This window comes from Cryptomeria japonica, chromosome 3, assembly GCF_030272615.1.
Source record: "Cryptomeria japonica chromosome 3, Sugi_1.0, whole genome shotgun sequence".
Classification (NCBI taxonomy): Eukaryota; Viridiplantae; Streptophyta; class Pinopsida; order Cupressales; family Cupressaceae; genus Cryptomeria; species Cryptomeria japonica.
Window position 1 is genome coordinate 670,488,186 of NC_081407.1, and position 21,604 is coordinate 670,509,789.

The 21,604-nt window shown below is 32.5% G+C and overlaps 1 protein-coding gene across 1 annotated transcript in view; it reads left to right on the forward strand.

Moving 5' to 3' along the window:
* Positions 1-1,707: 1,707 nt before the first annotated feature.
* Positions 1,708-21,604, forward strand: part of LOC131030652 (immune-associated nucleotide-binding protein 9) — a 138,094-nt gene continuing 118,197 nt past the window's right edge. Inside the window, exons 1-2 of the mRNA XM_057961563.2 lie at positions 1,708-1,854; positions 1,968-2,171. Of these exons, the coding sequence (XP_057817546.1) occupies positions 1,988-2,171 (184 nt within the window). The 5' untranslated portion in view covers positions 1,708-1,854; positions 1,968-1,987. The remainder of the gene's footprint in view (positions 1,855-1,967; positions 2,172-21,604) is intronic.

The window sequence follows — 21,604 nt, forward strand, 5'->3', positions numbered from 1 at the left end:
GTGAGAACAATGTTAGAGTTTTAGCAGGAGAAGAAAGAAGGGTTCATGATTGTCTAGAGAAGAAGTGAAGGTTGTCATTGTCTATAGTAGAAGCTAGACCCATAAAGGTGAAGATCAAGTGAGAGTTATAATAGTAGCTATTAGAGGATTGGCTAGAAAATTAAAGGGATGTCAAGGAAGAGTGAAGGCAGGTCAAATTGTTATAAAAAGGAAATTCACATTATAAAAGCACGTGTCTGAATAAGGTAAGTTCATTTTTTATTTTTTTTCAATAGAAAAAGCTAATAAAATAAGGAAAGAGAAAACAAATGATTTCACAGAAAAAATGAAAGAATGTAAGAAAAAATGTTCTAAAATGATATCACTTTTGAAAGAGAAAGAAGCTGAAAAACGTAAACTTTTAGATGAGAATGCTGAGCTTGAAAAAAATTTGAAGAAACTAAAAGAGAAAAATGAAGAGTTAGAAAAAAGGCTAAAGTTGTTTGATGAAAATAAGAAGGAAAATGTAAATCTAAAAGAAAAGATAGAGTTCCTAAAAAAAGAGAATGAATGTTTAAAATTGAAGCATCTGTTTGTGAAGCCTCATGTGGGACAAACAATTTGTCTTGTTCTTTTGATCAAACAGTTAATATGTGTGAAGTTTTTGTTGGTAATGAATGTAAGACTGAAGGGCAAAGTATGTTTGAAAATACAAATTTTACAGATTATGATATTCATAACAAAGAATGGTTGAAAATAGTGTTGGTTTTAAAATCATAAAAAAAATGGGCCATAAAGGAAAAGGTTTCAGAAAGTATGGGCAAGGAATCGTAGAGCTCATTAAGCCACTAATGAGGCCAAAGTATGTGGGCCTTGGATACGGCACAATAAAAGAAAGTGATACTATCAATTCAAGCAAGTCAGCCGAAGGAAGACATTGTATTTGGTGTTCTCATTGCAATAGAAGAGGACACACAAAAGAGATGTGTTGGGATTTGCATCCATGTAAAATTTGTGGTTTAAGAAATCACTAAACAAATGTGTCCGGAACAAAGAATCTATGATAGGATGTAAAAATGGATTGTGGATGGACCAATAGATTTAGTTTGGGAGAGGCTCACAAGTATGTTCAAAAGGTTGTACAAATATTCATATGTGAAGATTAATAGAAGTCATGAATGATTTAAATGTTCAAAAGCAATAACAAGTGTTTTGAGTAATAGGAAATTAAGACATTTACAGGTTGTGAAGATAGAGGAAGGTTCAGGATGGTTTGAAAACTTGAGACTGCCAGAGATAGTAGAGGGAAGTCAAACGAATGCACCAAAGACATTGTTAATGCTGAAAAGTGTAGCAACTGTAACAACAACCAATTAGCAAGAAAGAAAAAAAAATGAAGAAGAGACTATAGATACAAACAAAAGATTGCAGAAGAATTTCACAACTCTTAACAATTGAAGAAAGGTGTAAAGAACAAAAAGATATATGCTATGATTATGCTCGTTGATTCCAATAACAAGCTAACAATTAATGAGTCTTAATGTTCGAAAAGCATCCAACCCATTTCTTCGTAATAGCGAAAGAAAAAATTCTGCTGCCCACATTATTAAAATCAGTGGGAGTGGCATCTCATCTTTGAATCATATACATTTTTAGAAATCTTAACATCCGAATCGATACCACCGCACTATGGTGGCCATTAATTTGCCATCTTTCCTTTCGAACATATCCTTTATTTTGTCTCAGCTTTTGCAAATTTATTCGTTGTACCCCAGCGTGGCTTATTTCTAACGCAAACATCGCTTCTGCCTCTTTAAGTTCAATAACTCTATTCAAATTGCTGGTGGAGACTTTGCCAACAGATCTACTGAGCTGGTAACTTAGAAAAAGATTTGTTTCAGAATTTTGTTACTTTCCAACTTTTCATGTTGATGGTAGATAAAATTATTTTGGGGAATTTAACGAGGCATAATGTTGGGTGCTGCCAGTTTCTTGGGTGAAATCAATAATGGCAACCACGACTCTGGTTTTAATTGGGCGCACCGGAAATGGCAAGAGCTCCACTGCCAATTCCATCCTTGGAAGAAACGCCTTTAAAGCTAAGGGGGGTCAACAATCTGTTACAGAATTATGCCAACAAGGAGAACGCAAATGGAAGGAAGGGCGAACAATAAATGTGATAGACACTCCGGGTAGAGTTCAAAACGTTTTCCCTTCTCTATCTTTTTCTCATGAATCCGATGAAAAACATTTCATTCTTTTTTTGAACTGCCTAGAACTATGAGAACTTATTTATCACATTCAAATTTTGATTTCATATCGTTATAGTTCAACGGAGATGAGATAGAACTAAATTTAATGTGTATATCATATAGCAGGAAATGTTTTTATCAAATAAATAAGTATATGTGTTTCTTATTTTTCTTTTTGTTTTAATTTTGTCGAGTACATATTGAAGAATGATGTGATCATTAACGTAAGGCATGTGTTAATTCTATCTAATATATTCTGGTTAGCTAATACTCATAGATGTGATAGGATAATACACAAGAATATCTTTTGGAGGTGATTGTAATTCATCTTGCTAATATATTGATTGGTTTATGTGCGAGGATTGAAAATACTTTTCATAAATTATAGAGAATGTCTTTTGAGTCTAGTATCATATGAATGACCATGGAAAGTGGTTCAATATATATAATAAACATGGTTTTTTAATTCTACATAACATAGAGCATATTGATTGTCTAATCACTTCCATGACCAAAATTACGTATTTTTATGGAGGATCATGAACCTCTAGTAGAGAATTATCTTCCTGACGCAACATCTACATTGATTTGTATACACACCATCTATGTGAATATTTTATTGGATGTGTCTTATAGTAACTAAACATATAATCAGATTTCAATGCCTCTGGTATCTTAATCACTTATTGAGACAGAAAAATATAATATGAATATATTATATAATGAGGGTTATCACCATGATACAAGAACTACCTCATAGCAAGACTAATAAGGCAACTAAGTCGATCGGGCCTTGCCATGCACCAACCCACATAACGGCTTCATGAACATCCCCAACACATTCCTGAGTTGGACAATTCATAGACTTGAAGGATCTCGTACCCTCCTTCATTGGCAAATTAAGCGACTTCGCTTTCTTGGCATCAATGTAGTTATGAGTCGCTCCGGTGTCCACCATGGCTACAACCTTTGAAGAGTTGAAGAAAGACTGGACAAAGCATAGCTCGTTTCGAGTTGTAGGGTCTTGCATCGAAAAAATTTAGAAGGCAACTCACGCACTGCATTTATCAGCTGCAAGATTCTGACCTTAGGAATAGTTTGGTCCTATGCGAGAGCAGCATTCACCCTATGTACTCTTCATGTAGCAAGACATATTATGCAATGTGCAATTTAGTCACGTGATTTGCACTAACATTCTGTTTTCACCTATTGATCCTACATTATGTTTAGATGCTTCTCTAAGGGATTCCAAACATTATTCATAGAAAGACATAATATGGGATGAGCATTCTAGCTAGATGGTATGTACTTAGATTCCACGTAGATACAGCAATTCTTTATGACCCAATGAACATTCATTTTCACATGGTTTTGAGACATTGCGCTAGAGAGTTATATCTTGTTACTTATTCCTATGTTTTTTTTGTGGGTTGAGAGTGCCTTCTACATGTAGTTCTTTTAGAATGAATGAATTTTTCATGGAGAATAGATCTTCATTAGCCTATTATATCATTATTTATTCACTGGTGTTTAAGGCATGAAACATATGGGATAACTATTATCTTTTCATATCTCATTCTTTCGGGATTTTCATGGTTTATGTTTTTGTCATTATTATTGTACATAGGTACTTAATATGTCATCATTGTGAGAAATCATATATCTCTCCTGTTATCTTACATATAGAAAGGTGGGTTATTGGTTTAAATATTTTACATTGCTAAGGATGTTATTATTGATCCTAAGTGTAATATTACACCAAGTTAATATCAGATTACGAAGAAAATTCTAGTGTTATTCTAGTACTGACAAATGGCTAAGTGTGGATACCTCTAATGTTATTCTAGTAGTGACAAAGAGTCAATAGTAGGTACCTATAGTATTATTTTAGTTTTGACGAATAGTCAACATTGGATACCATTATAGTTCAATGAATTTTTTTGGGGGTCGCATTATTTTTTAACATTTTGACATTTGTCTAACATGTAGTTGAAGAATTCATAATTTTTATGTTTGAAAAGTTGTCTTCAATTAGGATAATAGAATTTGGATTTCATATTCTATATGAACTCATGTTTTGTGGACACTTTTTCAAGATTTCTATTACTATGAAAAAAAATTCCTATGGAATATATGACAAAAGATCTTTACCTATGGTTTATTCCTAGGTAAATTTTACCATTTTCCCCATGTTAATCTATGTTTAGTGGTTATTGTTTTCTATACATATCTTTGCACCAAAAAATTTCATAACAGTTAATAATTTTACTTGAGATAATATGAATAAATATTTTCCCTCACATAAGTACTCAATAATGATATGTTTGTGGCTTTTCTTGACATACACGTGTTACCACTTTCTCATCATTTTTTAATTTGTAAGTACTTATGTGGCACCTTTGTTTAGTAAAGGCCATATTTATCTCTTCCCAAATAAGTTAACTCAATCGAGCCTCATTAAAAATGAATGAGAATTATAATCATACATCATAGACATGTTATTTCCCTAATTCATTGTACTAAGAGGCTTTTATATTTCCCTAGTAATCATTGAAAAGTAGCTCCATTGTATTTAACACAAAATGCCTTTATTATTAATTTCCTAAGTTATGATTAGATCATAGGAATTTTCACATAGAAATAATTCTCATTCAAAAAAGAAAATTAAAAAAAAATTAATGTATTTCATCTTAAAATTTCATCCCAAGGGTCACTGCAAATTAAAATTTCTATAGGAAAAAAAACTAGTAATTTGATGATCAAGTTGAATTGAAAAAATATTTTGTTGACCTATAATTTATTAGAGTTATAAAATCATTGCTGAGTCTCATCTACTATTTATACCATTCTACTTTGAATATTTCTTCATAATTGTGTTTACCTTAGAGCATACATTTGCCACCATGCTACAAAAATATCAATTCAATATGAGAGTTTGACTGCTTTAGTGAGTTTACTATCTATGTATGTTTAATTTAGGTATCTAACTATTCAAAAGATCTTATGTGCCAGTGAAATCTATAAAAAAATAGATATGAAGAAATATATTTATAAAAATACTAAATGGATTAGTAGAAACCATACTTATTGAAGGAAAATTATGTAGATAAAGATGAAAATATGTCATGATTGTGTAAGATTTTTTATTAAGAGTATCTCGAATAAATCTAGTTACACTACATTATGTTACATGAACTACTATAGATGTTAATCTTGATATATCAGGCTAATAATAAAGGGCACAGTAATGTAAGGGCCAAGAGAGAAACGTTCTGAAGTTTTAAAGTAGGATAAGGCTCATACTCTTGAGTTGAGGATTAATTCAAGGCAATAAATGGTCCTAAAATACTTAGTGGGATAGGAAAACTAAATGAGTATTGTGAGTGTGAAATTGGACACATAATTAAAGGAGTTCAATTCAAAACATTATACATAGAAAATGAAATCTCGATATCAAATATGAATAAAAATCATATAGTAGATGATTGAGTCCATTTTAATATTAAATAAATGTAGCAATTTTTTCTTAATCGTGGTATTCCATTACCTAAGCCTCTAGTTCTAGCACCTATAGAACCATTAGGTGTTCTCACTTGGACATATTGCGAGACACCATCATTTGGGGATAAGCAATGGAGCCATGTGGGCCTAATTTGTTCAAAACAAGGTCAGATGGACCAACATTGTATGACACTTTTTGGCTAGAATTTTAAGAGGATAATATATCAATCTTGCCATTTCCTAAACTATCCTTGATGTAAAAATATGATAATTTTAAGTCGGAAAAAAGGTGATTTTATTTTGAGATCCCTATATAAGACATATCCTAATTCATTTCATCTACAAGTTTCATTCAAAGAGTAATTATTCCAATTCAACAAGAGATTTGAATCTAAACTATAGCAAGCTACATAAAGGAATATTAAATTATATTTTGAATTATGATTTCATGATGGATTTTATGATGATTGATCATGTGATTACATTAACACTTGGATATCCTTGTATTTATTTGGTTGATGAATAACTATAGTAAAGCTCTGATTCAATTGCAAGGCCATATACCTGACTCTTTGTACAGTAGACTAGAAGCTAGATGGTAGGCAACAATAAGGTAGGATAAAGAAACAGTTGAATTTGTTCTTATTCATTTGCAACCAAAAACCTTTAAGGAGGATATACAGAATATTCTTTATAATTCAAAATAATTGTTTAGGACAAAGAATATGCTAACTATATTGCTTGTCGGTGAGTCACAATCTGTCTAAGATGAGACTGAAGAAATCTTGAAGAATTTTTTAGGGTTAGTACCTGAAGAAGAGGAACTAGAGACAATTAAGGGAGAAGATCTCCCTAATACCTTGAATATTAATGATATCATACCGAATGAAATTGTATTTGATGACACACCAGTTGATATATACTAAGAAAGAACCAATCATTATCACCGATGAAGAGATAGTGTTACTAGAAGTGAATCCAACTAGTACAAATGATGTGATGACTAAAAAGATAGACAGTACACAAGTTGATGATGTACATGTAACTGAGCCACTAGAGAAAGGTGAAGAGGTGCAAAAAGATGCTTGAGAGAGTGTGCACATAGATGTTGAGCAACCAGTGAATATAAATGCTAAGAAAACTAAAGATCCACTAGTAAAGATAGATGAGAAGCAAAAACAAGAAGAGAAGCAAGAAGAAGAACATGAGTAGAAAGTAAGCCCCCGGTCATCCACTTTAAAGAAGATTTTTGATGATGATGAAGAGGATGACACTATGAGAATTCAAGGTCCTATTAATATAGATATGATGAGTCCTACTGAGTTGATGGAGATTACATCTAATATGTAATTTAAAGAACAGAAGAAAATTATGAAAAAATTAAAACAAAGAAGCACAAACAATTCAGACTGCACTTGAAATATTTTCTAGTCTGTCATTGGAGACTAATACTGACAGTCTTGCAACTCATATTGAGAAACTAGAACACTCGGTCACATCAGCAGGAGAACAGATGAAGAGTCTTGAAGAGGTTGTTGTTAAGAATGTGGAAAAGGAATATGAAAAGAGGAGAATTGAGGAATTGATGAAGGATATTGATAAAGATAGAGTAGGTCTTACTGTAAACATGAACCTAATTACAGAAGCCTTGAAAAATGGAGGTAAAATTATTTCTACTATTTTCAACTTCTCATTATTCCTTGATGATATTGATAAGAAGAGAAAGGAAGAGCAACAAGAGCTGAAAGTTTTGAGTCAATCATTTGATCCTCTAAATGATTCAACAACTATTTCTAGTAGATCAATTATATGTATACAACAGAAGCTTAAAGCATATGAGGCTGAAAAAGTAAAGATGACATCATCATTGCAGTAGTTATAGACTCATTTAGTCCCCAAGTTACAAATTTTGCAGAGAGGTTATAAAAAAATAGAGGCAATTTTGCGTACACTAGAGATGAGCACACTTGATGTAATAGAGGAGCTTGCATATCAGATCAGGACACATATTGAGATCACAGGGACACTTCTGGAGAAATGGGAATGATTTGAAACTTTTAAAGTCTAATTTTGCAGATGTATTTCTTAAGATGACATTGTAAAAATTGTTGAACTTCTATATATATTTGGTAATGTAAATTCTGATGTATATTGTATTCATATTTTTTATGTATTTGCTTACCTTTGTCATTGTTGTCAAAGGGGGAGTATTATACGGTCAAAATTTTGTAGAGGAGAATAGTGTAATTTTTTTAATAGCATGTAATTGCTAAGGGGGAGTTTGGGTTGATTCATTTTTGTCATGTGACACTTCGACAAAAAATTTCCTACGTGTTGCCATCGATCCCAAAGGGGAAGATTGTTGGCTTGATGATGATGATTTTGTTATAAAGGGTTGAGTGATGACTTTATTTGTGTCATCATAGATGGCAACCATGTTTTGTTAGTAATCAGTTTCATTTAGACTCACTGGTAAATCCTAAACAGTAGTGGAGTCAGTTGACTGCAAGGTAAACTGAATCGATAAACATGAACAGACAACTGGTACGAAAGATTGGTGAGGAGTTAAGTTTTCCAGTTTGGAACACATGTTTATGACATTGGGATGAGTTTATGTTTGCAACTGCATCAACAGATTCAATGATTGATCAAATTATGATTGGTAGAATAGGGACAGACACAAAGAACAAAGAACAAAGAACCAATAATGCAGTGATAGTTTGATCAGTCACTGGTAGATTAAATGTTATATTTTTAAGTTATGTGATGTTTTTATGACATAAGGGAAGTGTGTTGTGTAAGGAAACCAAATTCAATGTACCTATGGAATTGTTCCAAGGTACTTAGCCGGCTTAACTGAGTTTATTATAAGGAGATGAATATTTTATGAATTCATGAATGATGAATAAGAATTTGATCATGTGGTGGAAGAAGTTAGGTTTTGATGTTTAGTCAGTGATTGTAGTAGATCTGAAGTGGATCTTATTAAGTACAGAGGTGCTAACAACAAATCAGTAAAAAAATTTATTCCCTAGCAATTGCAGCAAGAAAATCCTCTCACAAGGTCACTCCTAATAGAGTGTAGTAGGATCATAATAGGTATGAAGGTTAAATAATTTAACAGGGTGACACATTATCTTGTGTTTTTAAAATCCTCTAGCAAGGTAGCTCCTAACAGAGTTGGGTCCTAATAGGCATTATTGGAATGACTCTTAACTTGGTTGAGACACTCTTAACTGGGTGTGCCCCTAACAAGGTATTGTATGACCTTAAACGATCAGATGTCTATACTACAAATAATTGATCCTTGTGGGTACTAATTCCCACTATGCTTTTTCCCATTTGGGTTTCCACGTAAAAATCATTGTGTTGTGGTTTGCATGCTTAATTTGGTGTTTTCATATGTGATTATATTTTTGCATACTTATTGATTTTCAAGTTGAAAAGAGGTGTATTCTGATTTATTAAGTTTTTGCTTGCACTAATTCACCCCCCCCCCCCCCCTCTCAGTGCCTTATAAAGTTTATCAGTCAGTCTATGGATCCTTATTCTGTTCTCATATTTGAGGCATGTTTGAAGTGTGTAAAGGAATCCTATAGAAAATTAGTGAAGGACAACTTGGATACATTGTTTTTGGTCAAGACTTTATCTATTCAATGATTTGTTGTATAAACATTTTTGTGTTTGTCTAACATATTATCTTAGTGTATGTTCTTATTGGTATATATACACACACATATATATATATATATATATACATATATGTATACACATATACATATATATATACATATATGTATACACATATACATATATATACATATATGTATACACATATATACACATATATGTATACACATATATATATATATATAGACACACACACACACACACACACACACACACACACACATACATACATACATACATACACACATATATATATATATATATATATATATATATATATATATATATATATATATATATATATATATATATATATATATATATATATATATATATATATATATATATATATACAATGTGTGTGTGGATGTATGAGTGGCAGACAAGAAGGCAGTAGCATAATAGAAGCAATGTGCAATGGAGTATGATGTATGTGTAATAATGAAGGTGTGTCTGCAAAGGTACAAGTGCAATATTGTAGTAATCCCTTACTGGATCTGTTGCAAGTAGTTGTAGATAGGTTGGAGAGATCCTTTATTGGATCAGTTGTGTGTTACTATATTGTTAGTTGAGCTTACCTTGGAATTGACCTCATGCATTTGGAGATGCAATTTTCCTCAATTCATTTATTTCTCTTGTAGTGAGAATTCTGGAAGTGAGTTGTATGGTAATCTAGCAATGAGCCAACCCTTTTGTAAACACCATATAACTAGCTATATTATCTTGAGAGTAAACCCTCTTCAAATTTTTTCCCATTTGGGTTTTCTATGTATAAAATGCAGTGATCATTTTGTGGTTATGTTGTTTATTTGTTCCACATTACTAATTAATTTTGATGAGATTAATTTCTAAGGTTTATATATTTGTAAATGTTTGATTTGTTGTAGGAATATTGATTTACCTTCCCTCTCAGTATTCCAATCCATTCAACCATTCAACACTTGATATCAAAGCTTGGTCCATTGTTTAGTAGCTTAACCTCTTAAGGGAGATCCTTGTTGGTTGAATCATAACACTAATGAATATGACTGAAGAATATCATCTAGATGAAGAATTGAAGATGACTCTTTAACATTTGGATAGAGTGGAATCTAAAATTAAAAATTTGAAAGAAAATGTGAAGGTAGAAAATGAATGTGTGCAGAAGCTAAGAGAACAAATATAGAAGTTCAAGTTGAGACATAAGGAAGATAATAATTAGTTAAGGTAGGTGAATTAAACCATAAAAGATCTGATGCTGAAAATTTAGGAAAAGAACAAAGTGGAAGAAACTCTGAAAGATTCAATTAAGTTGAAGACTGAAGAATATGAGAAGCTAGAGTAGGAAATGAAGAAGCCGAAGATAGAAACTAAAGTTATTGAAAGAAACAAATGTTTTGAAGAATTTAGTAACATGCAAAAATCTCATATAGACAAGAAGGGATTAGGATTTCAAATCACAGAATATTCAATTTAGAGTGACAAAGATAGAGGCAAGGAAGTTAAGGTAGAAGCAGAAAAGAAACCTAAAAATATTAAAAAAATCTAGAATCAAAGATCTACTGCAAGAAGACCACCAGTTAATCAACTGAATGCACAAAGGTATCCATCATTTAATGGTTATTATTTTTAATGCAATAAATTTGGTCATAAGGTTGTAGATTGTAGAATCATTCAATGTTACAATTGCAAGAATTTTGGTCACAAAGAAAATTACTACAAGAATCATGCTACGAAAGAATCATTATAAAATTAGAATGAATAGGATGAAAAGTAACTTTCATGGATATTGTCATCTATGAAATGGTTATGGTCACAAAGATAATCCATGTAGATCTAGAACACATTCAACAAATTTAGTGTAGAGGAACATCAAATGTCATAAATGCAAACAATTAAGACATTGTGCTAATAAGTGTACAAATGAGGTTGGCATAGAGAATTCTATGCAGAAGAATGTGGTCGATCTTGGTGAATAAAATAAAATGCAAGTCATGGTTTGGAGAGGGAAGGAGGTAAAGAATGAAAGAGAGATTGGTGTATTGGAATCTAGTGCATGCACCACCTCTTCCTCTGGTAATTGAGCTTATTGCTATGTCTTAGGGAGAGATCAAGAAAATATTTCATTCCTCCTCTATGAATTAGTTTGTGATGGGGATTTGGCATGACTATGTTGCATATGCAATCTAGAATTTTGGTGATGATGTTGACATCGACAAGACTTTTTGTGGTGAGAAAATCCTAGGATTGATTAGTAAGATAAGCATCAAACCTTGAGATTTATTTATTCACTATGAAAAAAAAATTGTTTGAAGAGAAAGAGTGTAGCTCAAGAGAAATAGCAGAAGTAGAGTAAGTAATCATGGAATCAAATATTATCGTTAGAGAATTGAGTAGTGGATATTTTTAGATTTTGGAAAAGGTACGATTAGATGAATTCAATCATGAAAAGATTAAAATGATGGAAAGTAGTTTAAGTGAAGTATATTTGCAAAAGGTTAAGGAGTTAGGTCAGAAAGGATTGAATTTGTGGAGTGTATTCCCTTGATTTGATAATGAAGATTGGATCAAGCTTATCCTAAGTTGAGTATAAAATGATTGCATCATATTAGATAAACCCTACCCAATTTTGAAGGATATCATTTCAGTTATTACTGGTCTATCAAACAAAGGGAATGTAATGTTTAAGAGGAATATGAAGAATAATGAAGTTGAAGACATAACCAGGGTAATAGGAGATCAGAGAGTACTATTGATTGACAAAATCATCAATCCCATAGTAAGGTAGTATGGAATCACTTATAAAGTTTACTTCAGAAATGGGAAAGGTTCTACATCAACCATTGTAGTATTTGTTGCACATCAGTTTGTTATGGGAGACACATATTATGATTTGTGTGAATTATTGAGGAATCAGTTATTAGAAAATGTTAAGATGAAAAAGAATGAAAGCTACACTTTTTGATATGGATCTTTACTTGTACGTTTAACAATGTATTTTTTTAAATCCCTATGGTTAATAGAAAATATGTTGTGGGATTCTCAAATCCTGATTGTAGGACATATTTTTGGATATCTAAATGGTTTGGAAAAGAAAGAAGAAGCTTGTGATAATTTATTTACGAAATTTCAGGAGGTTTGGTATATCAATTTGGTAACCCCTATTATCATTTCAGCTAAGGAGAGATTAGCCTCTATGAAGAGAAAGAGGACATATGTGATTTCCTCTATTTCTTTAGAACCTAAGAAGAAGAAGAAGGGTCAAAAGAAGAAAGATATCATAGATACTATTGATCCAGATTCCCCTATGGTAGAAGAAAAGTTGACCATTGCAGAGCAAGAAGGAAATAAGTTAGATGAAGATGAGACTTTAGATTTGCTAAAAATCCTTGTTGCTGAATATGGAAGAAAGAAGATTAGAGAAATGTGGATTAATGTTTTTGAGTCAGACAAAATAGAGAGATCTTTAATAAATCACATGCTCTGGAACAATCTTAAAATTGAAAATGTTAGTGATTCTCTTTTGGAATCTCTATCTAAGTTGATTAAAGATTGATTGGAGACCTCTCAAGAGCAATCTATTAGTATAGATAATATTAACAACATGCTGGAAAATATATGCATTGAAGCTCAGATAATTTTAGCTAAATGTATAAGGGAAATGTGATATTGTATTGATAATGCGAACTGAGTATACAGTGATCCACAACTATGGAAAATATTAAACCAAAAGTTAAATCTGTTGAAGAGGAGTTCAGTTCTATTGGTAAGACATTTAGTTTTTTGAGTGATAAAGATGGTGATAAAAAGAAGAAGGTAAATTATCTTAAGTTGTTATCTTTGCAAAGGGAGAAGGAAGATTATGTGAGAATTTTCTAGAAAGTTAAGGAGATTTTTTAGGCATTTTTTAGGCTAAATTGGAACACTTCTCAAAATTTCTCCATCTACTCCAGATAGTATATCTCATTCTGTTGATGTGTTGGTTGAATACAGAAGCCTATCTATTAGCATCAAATTGGTTGTGCATTCATGGAATGTTCTCCTTCCTGATATTAAGGAGAAATATAAGAAGATTTTTCAGAAGAAGAAAGGTTAAGAAATATTTTTGGTTGATATACAATTTTGATATTCTTTTTGTTTATTGATTGAATGCCCCCTTTATGTTTGATGTTAATAGGGGGGAAATAAAAGAAGAAAGGTAAAAGGAAAAATTCAAGTGATATGAGTAAGGGGGAGTTACATGCAAATATTCATACAACCATGTTTTGGGGATTGTTCTTTATGAGATGTTTTGTCATCAATGAAAAAAGGGGAGATTATTATATTTACATGAATGTTGTCATTGATGTCCAACTTAATGATCCAGTTGCACTAGATATAGCATATTGAGCAAAGAAGAAATATTGAACAAATACTAAGAAGCTATGTTTGTATGATCTACTCAAGTTATTAGTTCTAGTATTAGCTCTATTATTATCGAGTTTGTATCAAGTTTTAGTATTAGTTCCATTAGTATCAAGTTTGTATCGAGCTTATCTTGGTTTTTATCGAGTTTCAGTATTAGTTCTGTTGATATTCAAATGTTTGTATTTTATTATGTTCTATGAATTCTATTGTCCAAAATCTATGGAATCTCTATCTTGAAGTTCAAAGTTTTTATTCTTGGAATTTGTGCCTATGGGTCTATATCTATAGGTCCAGTAGACCCTTGTTTTGTTCCAATATTTGAGGTGTGTTTGAAGCATGAGAAGGAAGCATGTAGAAGATTACTAAAGGCTAACTTGGTTACTCTTCTTTCGGTTAGGAATTTAACGGGAAATGTGTTGATATGTGTAATGTTTTATTGTATAAACATTTTTGTGTTTGGTTGACATATTATCTTGGTGCATGTGCTTGTTGGTATACATATACTAAGGATATTTAGATGTATGAGTGGAAGACAAGAAGGCAGTAGTAATATGTAAGTAGTATGCAGTGGAGTATGATGTATGTATAAAAAGAAAAGGTGTATGTGGAAAGGTGCAAGCACAATATGTAGTAATCCCTTACTGGATCTATTGCAAGTAGTTGTGGATAAGTTGGAGAGATGCCCCACTAAATCAGATATGAGTTGATGTGTTGTTATCTAAGCTTACCTTATAATTAACCTCATACATTTGGAGATACAATTTTTCTTAGTTCACTTATTTCTCTTGTAGTGAGAATTCTTATAGTGAGCCACATTGTAATCTGGTAGTGAGACATCTGATAGTGAGCCACCCGTTTTGTAAACATCATATAACTAGTTATATTATCTTGAGAGTTGAACCTCTCTATGTTTTCTTCCATTTGGGTTTTCCATGTATAAAATATAGTGTTCATTTTGTGGTTATGTTATTTTATTTGTTCCACATTACTTATTCATGTTGACGAGATTAATTATTAAGGTTTAAATATTAGTAAATAAATTATTTTATCTAGTAATACTAATTAAACCCCCCTCTTAGTATTTTGGTCAACTCAACCATTCAACATATACTATGTATCTAAAGATATCATTAAATTACAAGAGGAACTCCACAAAATATTAGACAAGCTAGACAAGCTAGTAGAGGATATTTGCAACACTAGAAGGGAAGAATCCTCAAAACTAGAGGAGGAGCTCACTGAACTACAAGGAAAAGAAAGTAAAGTAGAAAGAGGAACGCAAAGAGAAATGTTGTAATCAGAATAGGGGTTCCATATCTAACACTCAATTGGAATTTAATAGGCTCTACATCTAAGCCCTTCACCTCTTATCCTCATTGGTCTCCTCTCTTCTCTCCTTGCCACTCAACCATTTGATGGTGAAGGAATGAATATGGGTAGCTCTTGAAAGGCCTTTCTCAATTGAGACTACCTTTCAACATCCCTTTAACTACCCCTTGGAATTCCAATATCCCTTTAGCTACAAGGAAATTTATTGAAATATCCTCCACCTGGTGTCATAGAATATACAACTTGCAAACACACAATCCTTCTTTTCATATGATCATTTGATTTCTAAAAATTGGCCATAGACAAGCACAAAGGGTCACTTTTATAACCATTATTTGCCAATCCACTAGCTATCAACTTAAGAATAACATAGAGGTTCTAAAAATAGCTAAACTTGACAATACTATGCATGCAAGAAATATTTTCTACTTTTTTTTTTTTTGCAAAAGAGTAATTTTTTTTCTTTTTTATCTCCAAACTAAGAATTCATTTTTCTTTTCTCAAGAATATCTACCACCTGTACTAATGTAACCCTTTCACACTTCCATTCTAAACTCTTCGAGTCTGTCACATACAAGTTTTTTCTATTGTCCCATCTATAGCTAATTTTGGGCAAGCGATTTGTCATGATACTCTTGTTTTCTTGTCATAAAGTTCATGTTCCTCGTTATGTTCCCTTTTAGTCTCCCTTGTGTCAATCCTATCAATTCTTATCCATCGATCTAAATAGCATCAATGACTTCCAATGAAAGTCTTGGTTTGAAAATGATGCTAGTCTTTTGAATTTTATTGAACATACACTTGTCTTTGGTTTCAACACCTTCAATACTTGGGTCCTTCATTTTGGGACACAATAAAATCACAAGGACCATCTCATCACACCCCAATTTGACATGTTGGACCTCTTTCATCAGCTGACAGGGCACTTTGTCTCTATTTAATCAGAGCTCACCTAAGTGAAAGAGATGCCCTGAATGAGTGCCAAGTTACATTTTGAAAATAACTTCATAATAATTTCGATGAGATACTCGTCAAGTTACAATACAAAATCCACTCAGCTCTGAGTACACAATCCATGCACCCCATGGAACAAACTCAACACTTAAACAACTCTCTGGAGTGGTTCAACAAGTATCCAAGATGCACACTTGGAACCCTTGTGACAAAATCATCACTCAAAACATAATGAAACTTCACCTTTTTATTCATTGAGTCTTGTGCCACCTTAAAAGACATGTCTAAACCTCCACGTTAGACTAGACTTAGAGGCTCAACCAACTATGTAAATCCACCTCAATGTGTGCTGACAATTGAGAGACTCCAATCAACATTAGTCCCTAGGATATGGAATATGTGGGGTCAAATACTTAGGGTAAATCAAATACCAAGGTTACTAGCTGAAAAAGAGGGACTAGGAATTGGGGTCGGTCTCATATGATAAGAAACCCATGAGAATATAACTTAAGTCATGGTTGACGAAGACAACAGATCACCAAACAAGTAAAAAATATCCATGAAAGGATAGTTGAACTATTAATATAAACAAGGTGAGGTTTAAACTAAAAGTAGGTCATTTTACAAACTTCCTTCCAAGACATAATTTTTAATTTTCTCATTGGGCATCAAAATTCCTTATAGATTTTTTAGGGTGCTAACACCTAAAACATTGTAACCAATTATTCATATTGTGAGTGTGATTCTCACTATGGTTTTTTTCCTATTTAGGGTTTTCAATGTAAATCTAGTGTTCATGTGTTTATTGTGTTTTATGCATTCATATTTCATGATTGCAATAATAAGTTAATTATGGTTTGAAGTTTAATGAGATCTTAAATATATTTTTTGTGTTCGGATTGATCGACCCCCCTCTTCGTTCTATGGTGTGTTTAATAGAATAATGTCAATATGGATGATGGAAGAGTAAATTTTGTCCACTTTAATTTATCTTTATCACCTCTTAATGTTCAAGTCATAAAAATGCAATCAAAATTAGCCATAAAGTACAAATGTATAATATTTTTCTCAAATGTCCCAAGAAACACTTTCTAAAGAACATGGAGACATTTAAATGAGCTAGGATGGTAGGATTAATGTCAAATTTGTTAGAAGTATGGTTGAATGGACCAAAATACTAAGAGCCTAGGGGGGTGAATCAGGATTCCCACAACAATGGAAACTTTCCACTAATTTTAACCTTAGCAAATAATCCCACCAACATGAACCATGAAATGTAGAATAAAGGAAAAACATAATCACAAGATAGACACTAGATTTATGAATGTGAAAAATCCAAATGGGAAAAACCACAGAGAGGGTTAACTCTCAAGATAATATAACTAGTTATATGGTGTTTACAAAAGGGTGTCTCACTACCGGTTGACTCGTCGCCTAATAAAAATGTGGCTTATTATCGAATTACAACACAACTTACAGTCAGAATGTTCACTGCAAAAGATATAAGTGAATTATGAAAAATCGCATCTCCAAATGCATGAAGTCAGTTCCAAGATAAGATTAATTAGAAAAATAGTAACTTATAGTAGATCCAATAAGGGATCTTTGCAACATTTACTCAAACCTATCAATACAGCTATGTGCACTAGATCTGGTAAGGGATTATTGTAATACTATAACTGCACTCACACTTTCCACACTTACACACCTTCACTCTTACATACATCACATCACTACCACTCACATACATTTTCATTATTCTCTTCCACACACATATCCCACATAATTTATACACACATCCACATATATACATATATACCTATAATGGTAAGGACATACACTAAGATAATATGTCGGCCAAGCACAAAAGGTTTATACAAAATAATGCATTGCTCAAATCAACATGATACTTAATTATGCCTTAATCAAAGATAGATAACCAAGTTAGCCTTCACTAATCTTCTACACGCCTCTTTCTTAATTTGTGGAACACAAACTTCAATTACCAAAACATAGGTCTGTTAGACCCATAGACATGAGCCCATAGACAGGAATTCTAATCATGGTGACTTCCATCTTCAAGATATGAATGCTATTAATTCCAGAGCATAGGATTCAAAGAAATACAAACATATACATAGCAATACAACCATCACAACTGATACTAACACTTGATACCAAAGGATGAACTCAACCATAACTAGAAAAACACTACATTCTAGAGAAAAGGATCTTCTAGATGTAGCTCCAATAATCCATACATACTTTGTTTCTTAATATCACATACATACCTATCTTCCACTACTACTCATCTGATAAACTAATAAGGCATTGAGAGGGGGGGTGAATCAGTGGAAGCAAAAACAATATAAATTTGATCACCACTTTAATCAAGTTGAAACTTAACAAGCATGCAACAAAAATAACCACATAAGCTAACACCCAATAAAACATGCACCACATAACACAATTTTTTTCATGTGGAAACCCAAATGGGAAAAACCATAGTGGGAATTAGTACCCACAAGGATCAACTATCTGCAGAATAGAGATCCGATGGGTTAAGGTCATACAACTGCTCTATTAGGAGCACACTTGGTTAAGAGTGTCTTGGCTTGGTTAAGAGATATTGCAATTTGTCTTGTTAGGACCCAACCCTATTAGGAGCTACCCAAGTATGGGATTTACACAACACAAGTTAATGTGTGACCCTGTTAATGTATTTAACCTTCAGACCTATGAGGATCCTACTACGCCCTATTAGGAGTGACATTGTGAGAGGATTTGATCTTTCTGCAACTATTAGAGTACAATAGGTTTAACTAGTTTGCTTATATGACCTCTGTGTTTGATTATATCCACTTCAATTATGCTTCTAACACCGACTAGACATCAATACAAAGCTTCTCCTTTCACTGCATAATCAAATTCTCAATCTAGATCATTCATTTGATACATCATCACACAATATTCATCCTTCAATAAACAACTCTGCTAAGTCAACTAAAACCTTTGGAACAATTTCCTAGGTACATTGAATCTACTCAATCTTTCTCATCGCTCTTTCCTTATGTTGGCAAAACATAGCACAACATAAAAATATAACAAAAAGACTATTGGTTAATCAACTTAAACAACTCTGCTCTATCAGTTAATAGTTCTTCCACAGTGACTTCTCAGTACATCATAACTCACTCATTCCATTGAATCTGCTAATGTGGTTCCTATCATAGACTCCTTCCAATGTCATGAACATACAATCCAAACTACAACACTTAACTCTTCACCGATCTTTTGTATTGGTCATTTGAACATAGCTTTGTCACTGTTTACCAATTTGCTGTCCTATTTACCAATTCATTGTTTAACTGTTTCCACTACAGGTTAGGCTTTACAAGTTGGACTAAATGACTTAGATGACTGACAAAACATGGTTTCCATCAATTACAACATAAAACAAGTCATCAATCAACCTATTACATCATATCATCATCATCAAGCCATCAATCTCCCCCTTTGGCATATATGGAAACACTTAGGAAAAAAAAATTCTAAGTGTCACATTACAAAAATTATGACTCAATTGACCCAACTCCAAATACATAACTCCCCACATTCTATTACAAAAATTTACAACATATATACTACTTCCCTTGCACAAAAGTTTGACTCATATGACTACTCCCCCTTTGACATCAATGACAAAGGTAAGCAAATACATGAAAAGATATATGCAATATATATCAAAATTTTCATTACCAAATATAAGAGTTTAAATTTTTTTACAATGTCATCTTATGAAATACATCTACAAAACTAGACTTCAAAAGTGTCCACGTGATCTCAAGTATATGTCTAGATCTAAGATATAAGATCCTCCATGGCATCAAGTGTGTTCATCTCTAGTGTAGCCAAAATTGCTTCAATCTCCTTGTAGCCTCTTTGGAAAATTTCAATCTTAGGGACTAATAAAGTCTATAACTCTTGCAATGAAGTTGTCCTTTTAACATGTTCATCTTAATAAAACTTAAGCTTCTGCTATAGTGCAACAACTAATCTATTAAAATTGATTGCAGAATCATTCAAGGCATTAAATTATTCACTCAAAGATTTTATCTCCTATTGAGCTTCTTGCCTTTTCTTCTCAAGATCACAAAGTAATGAAAATTTTGAAATTGTGGAAAGGATTTTACCTCCAATCTATAATGCTTCCTTTATTAGGTCCTTGTTTATAGTCAAAACCTACTTTGTCTTTATCAATAGCCTTCATCAATTGTTCAATTCTCCTCTTCTCATATTCCTTTTCCACATTCTTAATTGCAGCTTCCTTGAAACTCTTCATTTGATCTCCTACTATTGTGACCAGTTGTTTTGGTTTGTCAATAGGATTAGGAATATTGTCTTTATTAGTCTTCGATAATAGATTGGACAAAATATCAATAGAACTTTGAATAGTTTGTGCTTCTTTCCTCTAAGCTTTCACAATCTTCTTCTGGGCTTTAGATTGCATAGCAGATGCAATCTCCATCAGCTCAGTAGGACTTCGCATGTCCATGTTTATAGGTCCTTGAATACTCATAGTATCATTTTCTTCATCATTAAGGATCCTTTTGGATGTGAGTGATCAGGGTGTCACTTTTTGCTCTTGTTCTTCCTCCTTCTGTTTCTCTTTATCTTTTTCCAGTGGGTCTTTTTTTTTCTCTGATATCTTCGGTTTTGTCTCCTCTTGACCCTTTTCTTCAGCTTTCTCCTCTTCCTTCTCCTTGTCCTTCACTGGTGGTGTAGTGGTTTGTACATATTCTATCTGTGTAATCATCGGCAACTCTTTCTCAGTGGTTTGTACATTATATGTTTGATCATTCATTGGTTGCTCTATCATTTCTTCATCAGTCTTTTCTGCATCTTTCTTCTCTGCATCTATTTTCTCTCCACTTGTACCAGTTGAAGTAGCTCCTGGTAACATATTCGCATCATCAGGAATAATGATTGGATCTTCCTTAGAGCTTGAATCAACAAAAACAATCTCATCTGGTATAATGTCATTAATGTTCAAATTGATAGGGAAATCTTCTCCTTTAAGTTTCTCTAGTTGTTCTTCTTCTTCAGGAATAAGTCCCAAAAGGTTCTTTAAAATTTGCTCAGACAGTAGCATGTACTGACTAAGATTCAACAACGAATAATCTTGTAAACTTTTTCTTTGTACGAAATAATGGCCTTGTCTTAGAAATAATCTCTTAAATATCCTCCCTAGAGGCTTCTAGTTGCAAGTGCATCAATAAAAATTCAATTAATTCTTTCTCATGCTTTACAACAATTTTCCATCTTGCTTCCAATTTATTGTACAAAGAGTTAGGAATCAAGCCTTGAAATTTAATCAAATATTTGTTGTACTAATTCATAAACCAAACAATAGTATCTTCAATTTTGCATTTGCTCATCTTCACCAAAATTGTTATAATGTCTCTTTACATCAGTCAAAATACCATACTTTCTTATTTTTGGCAAAATATTTT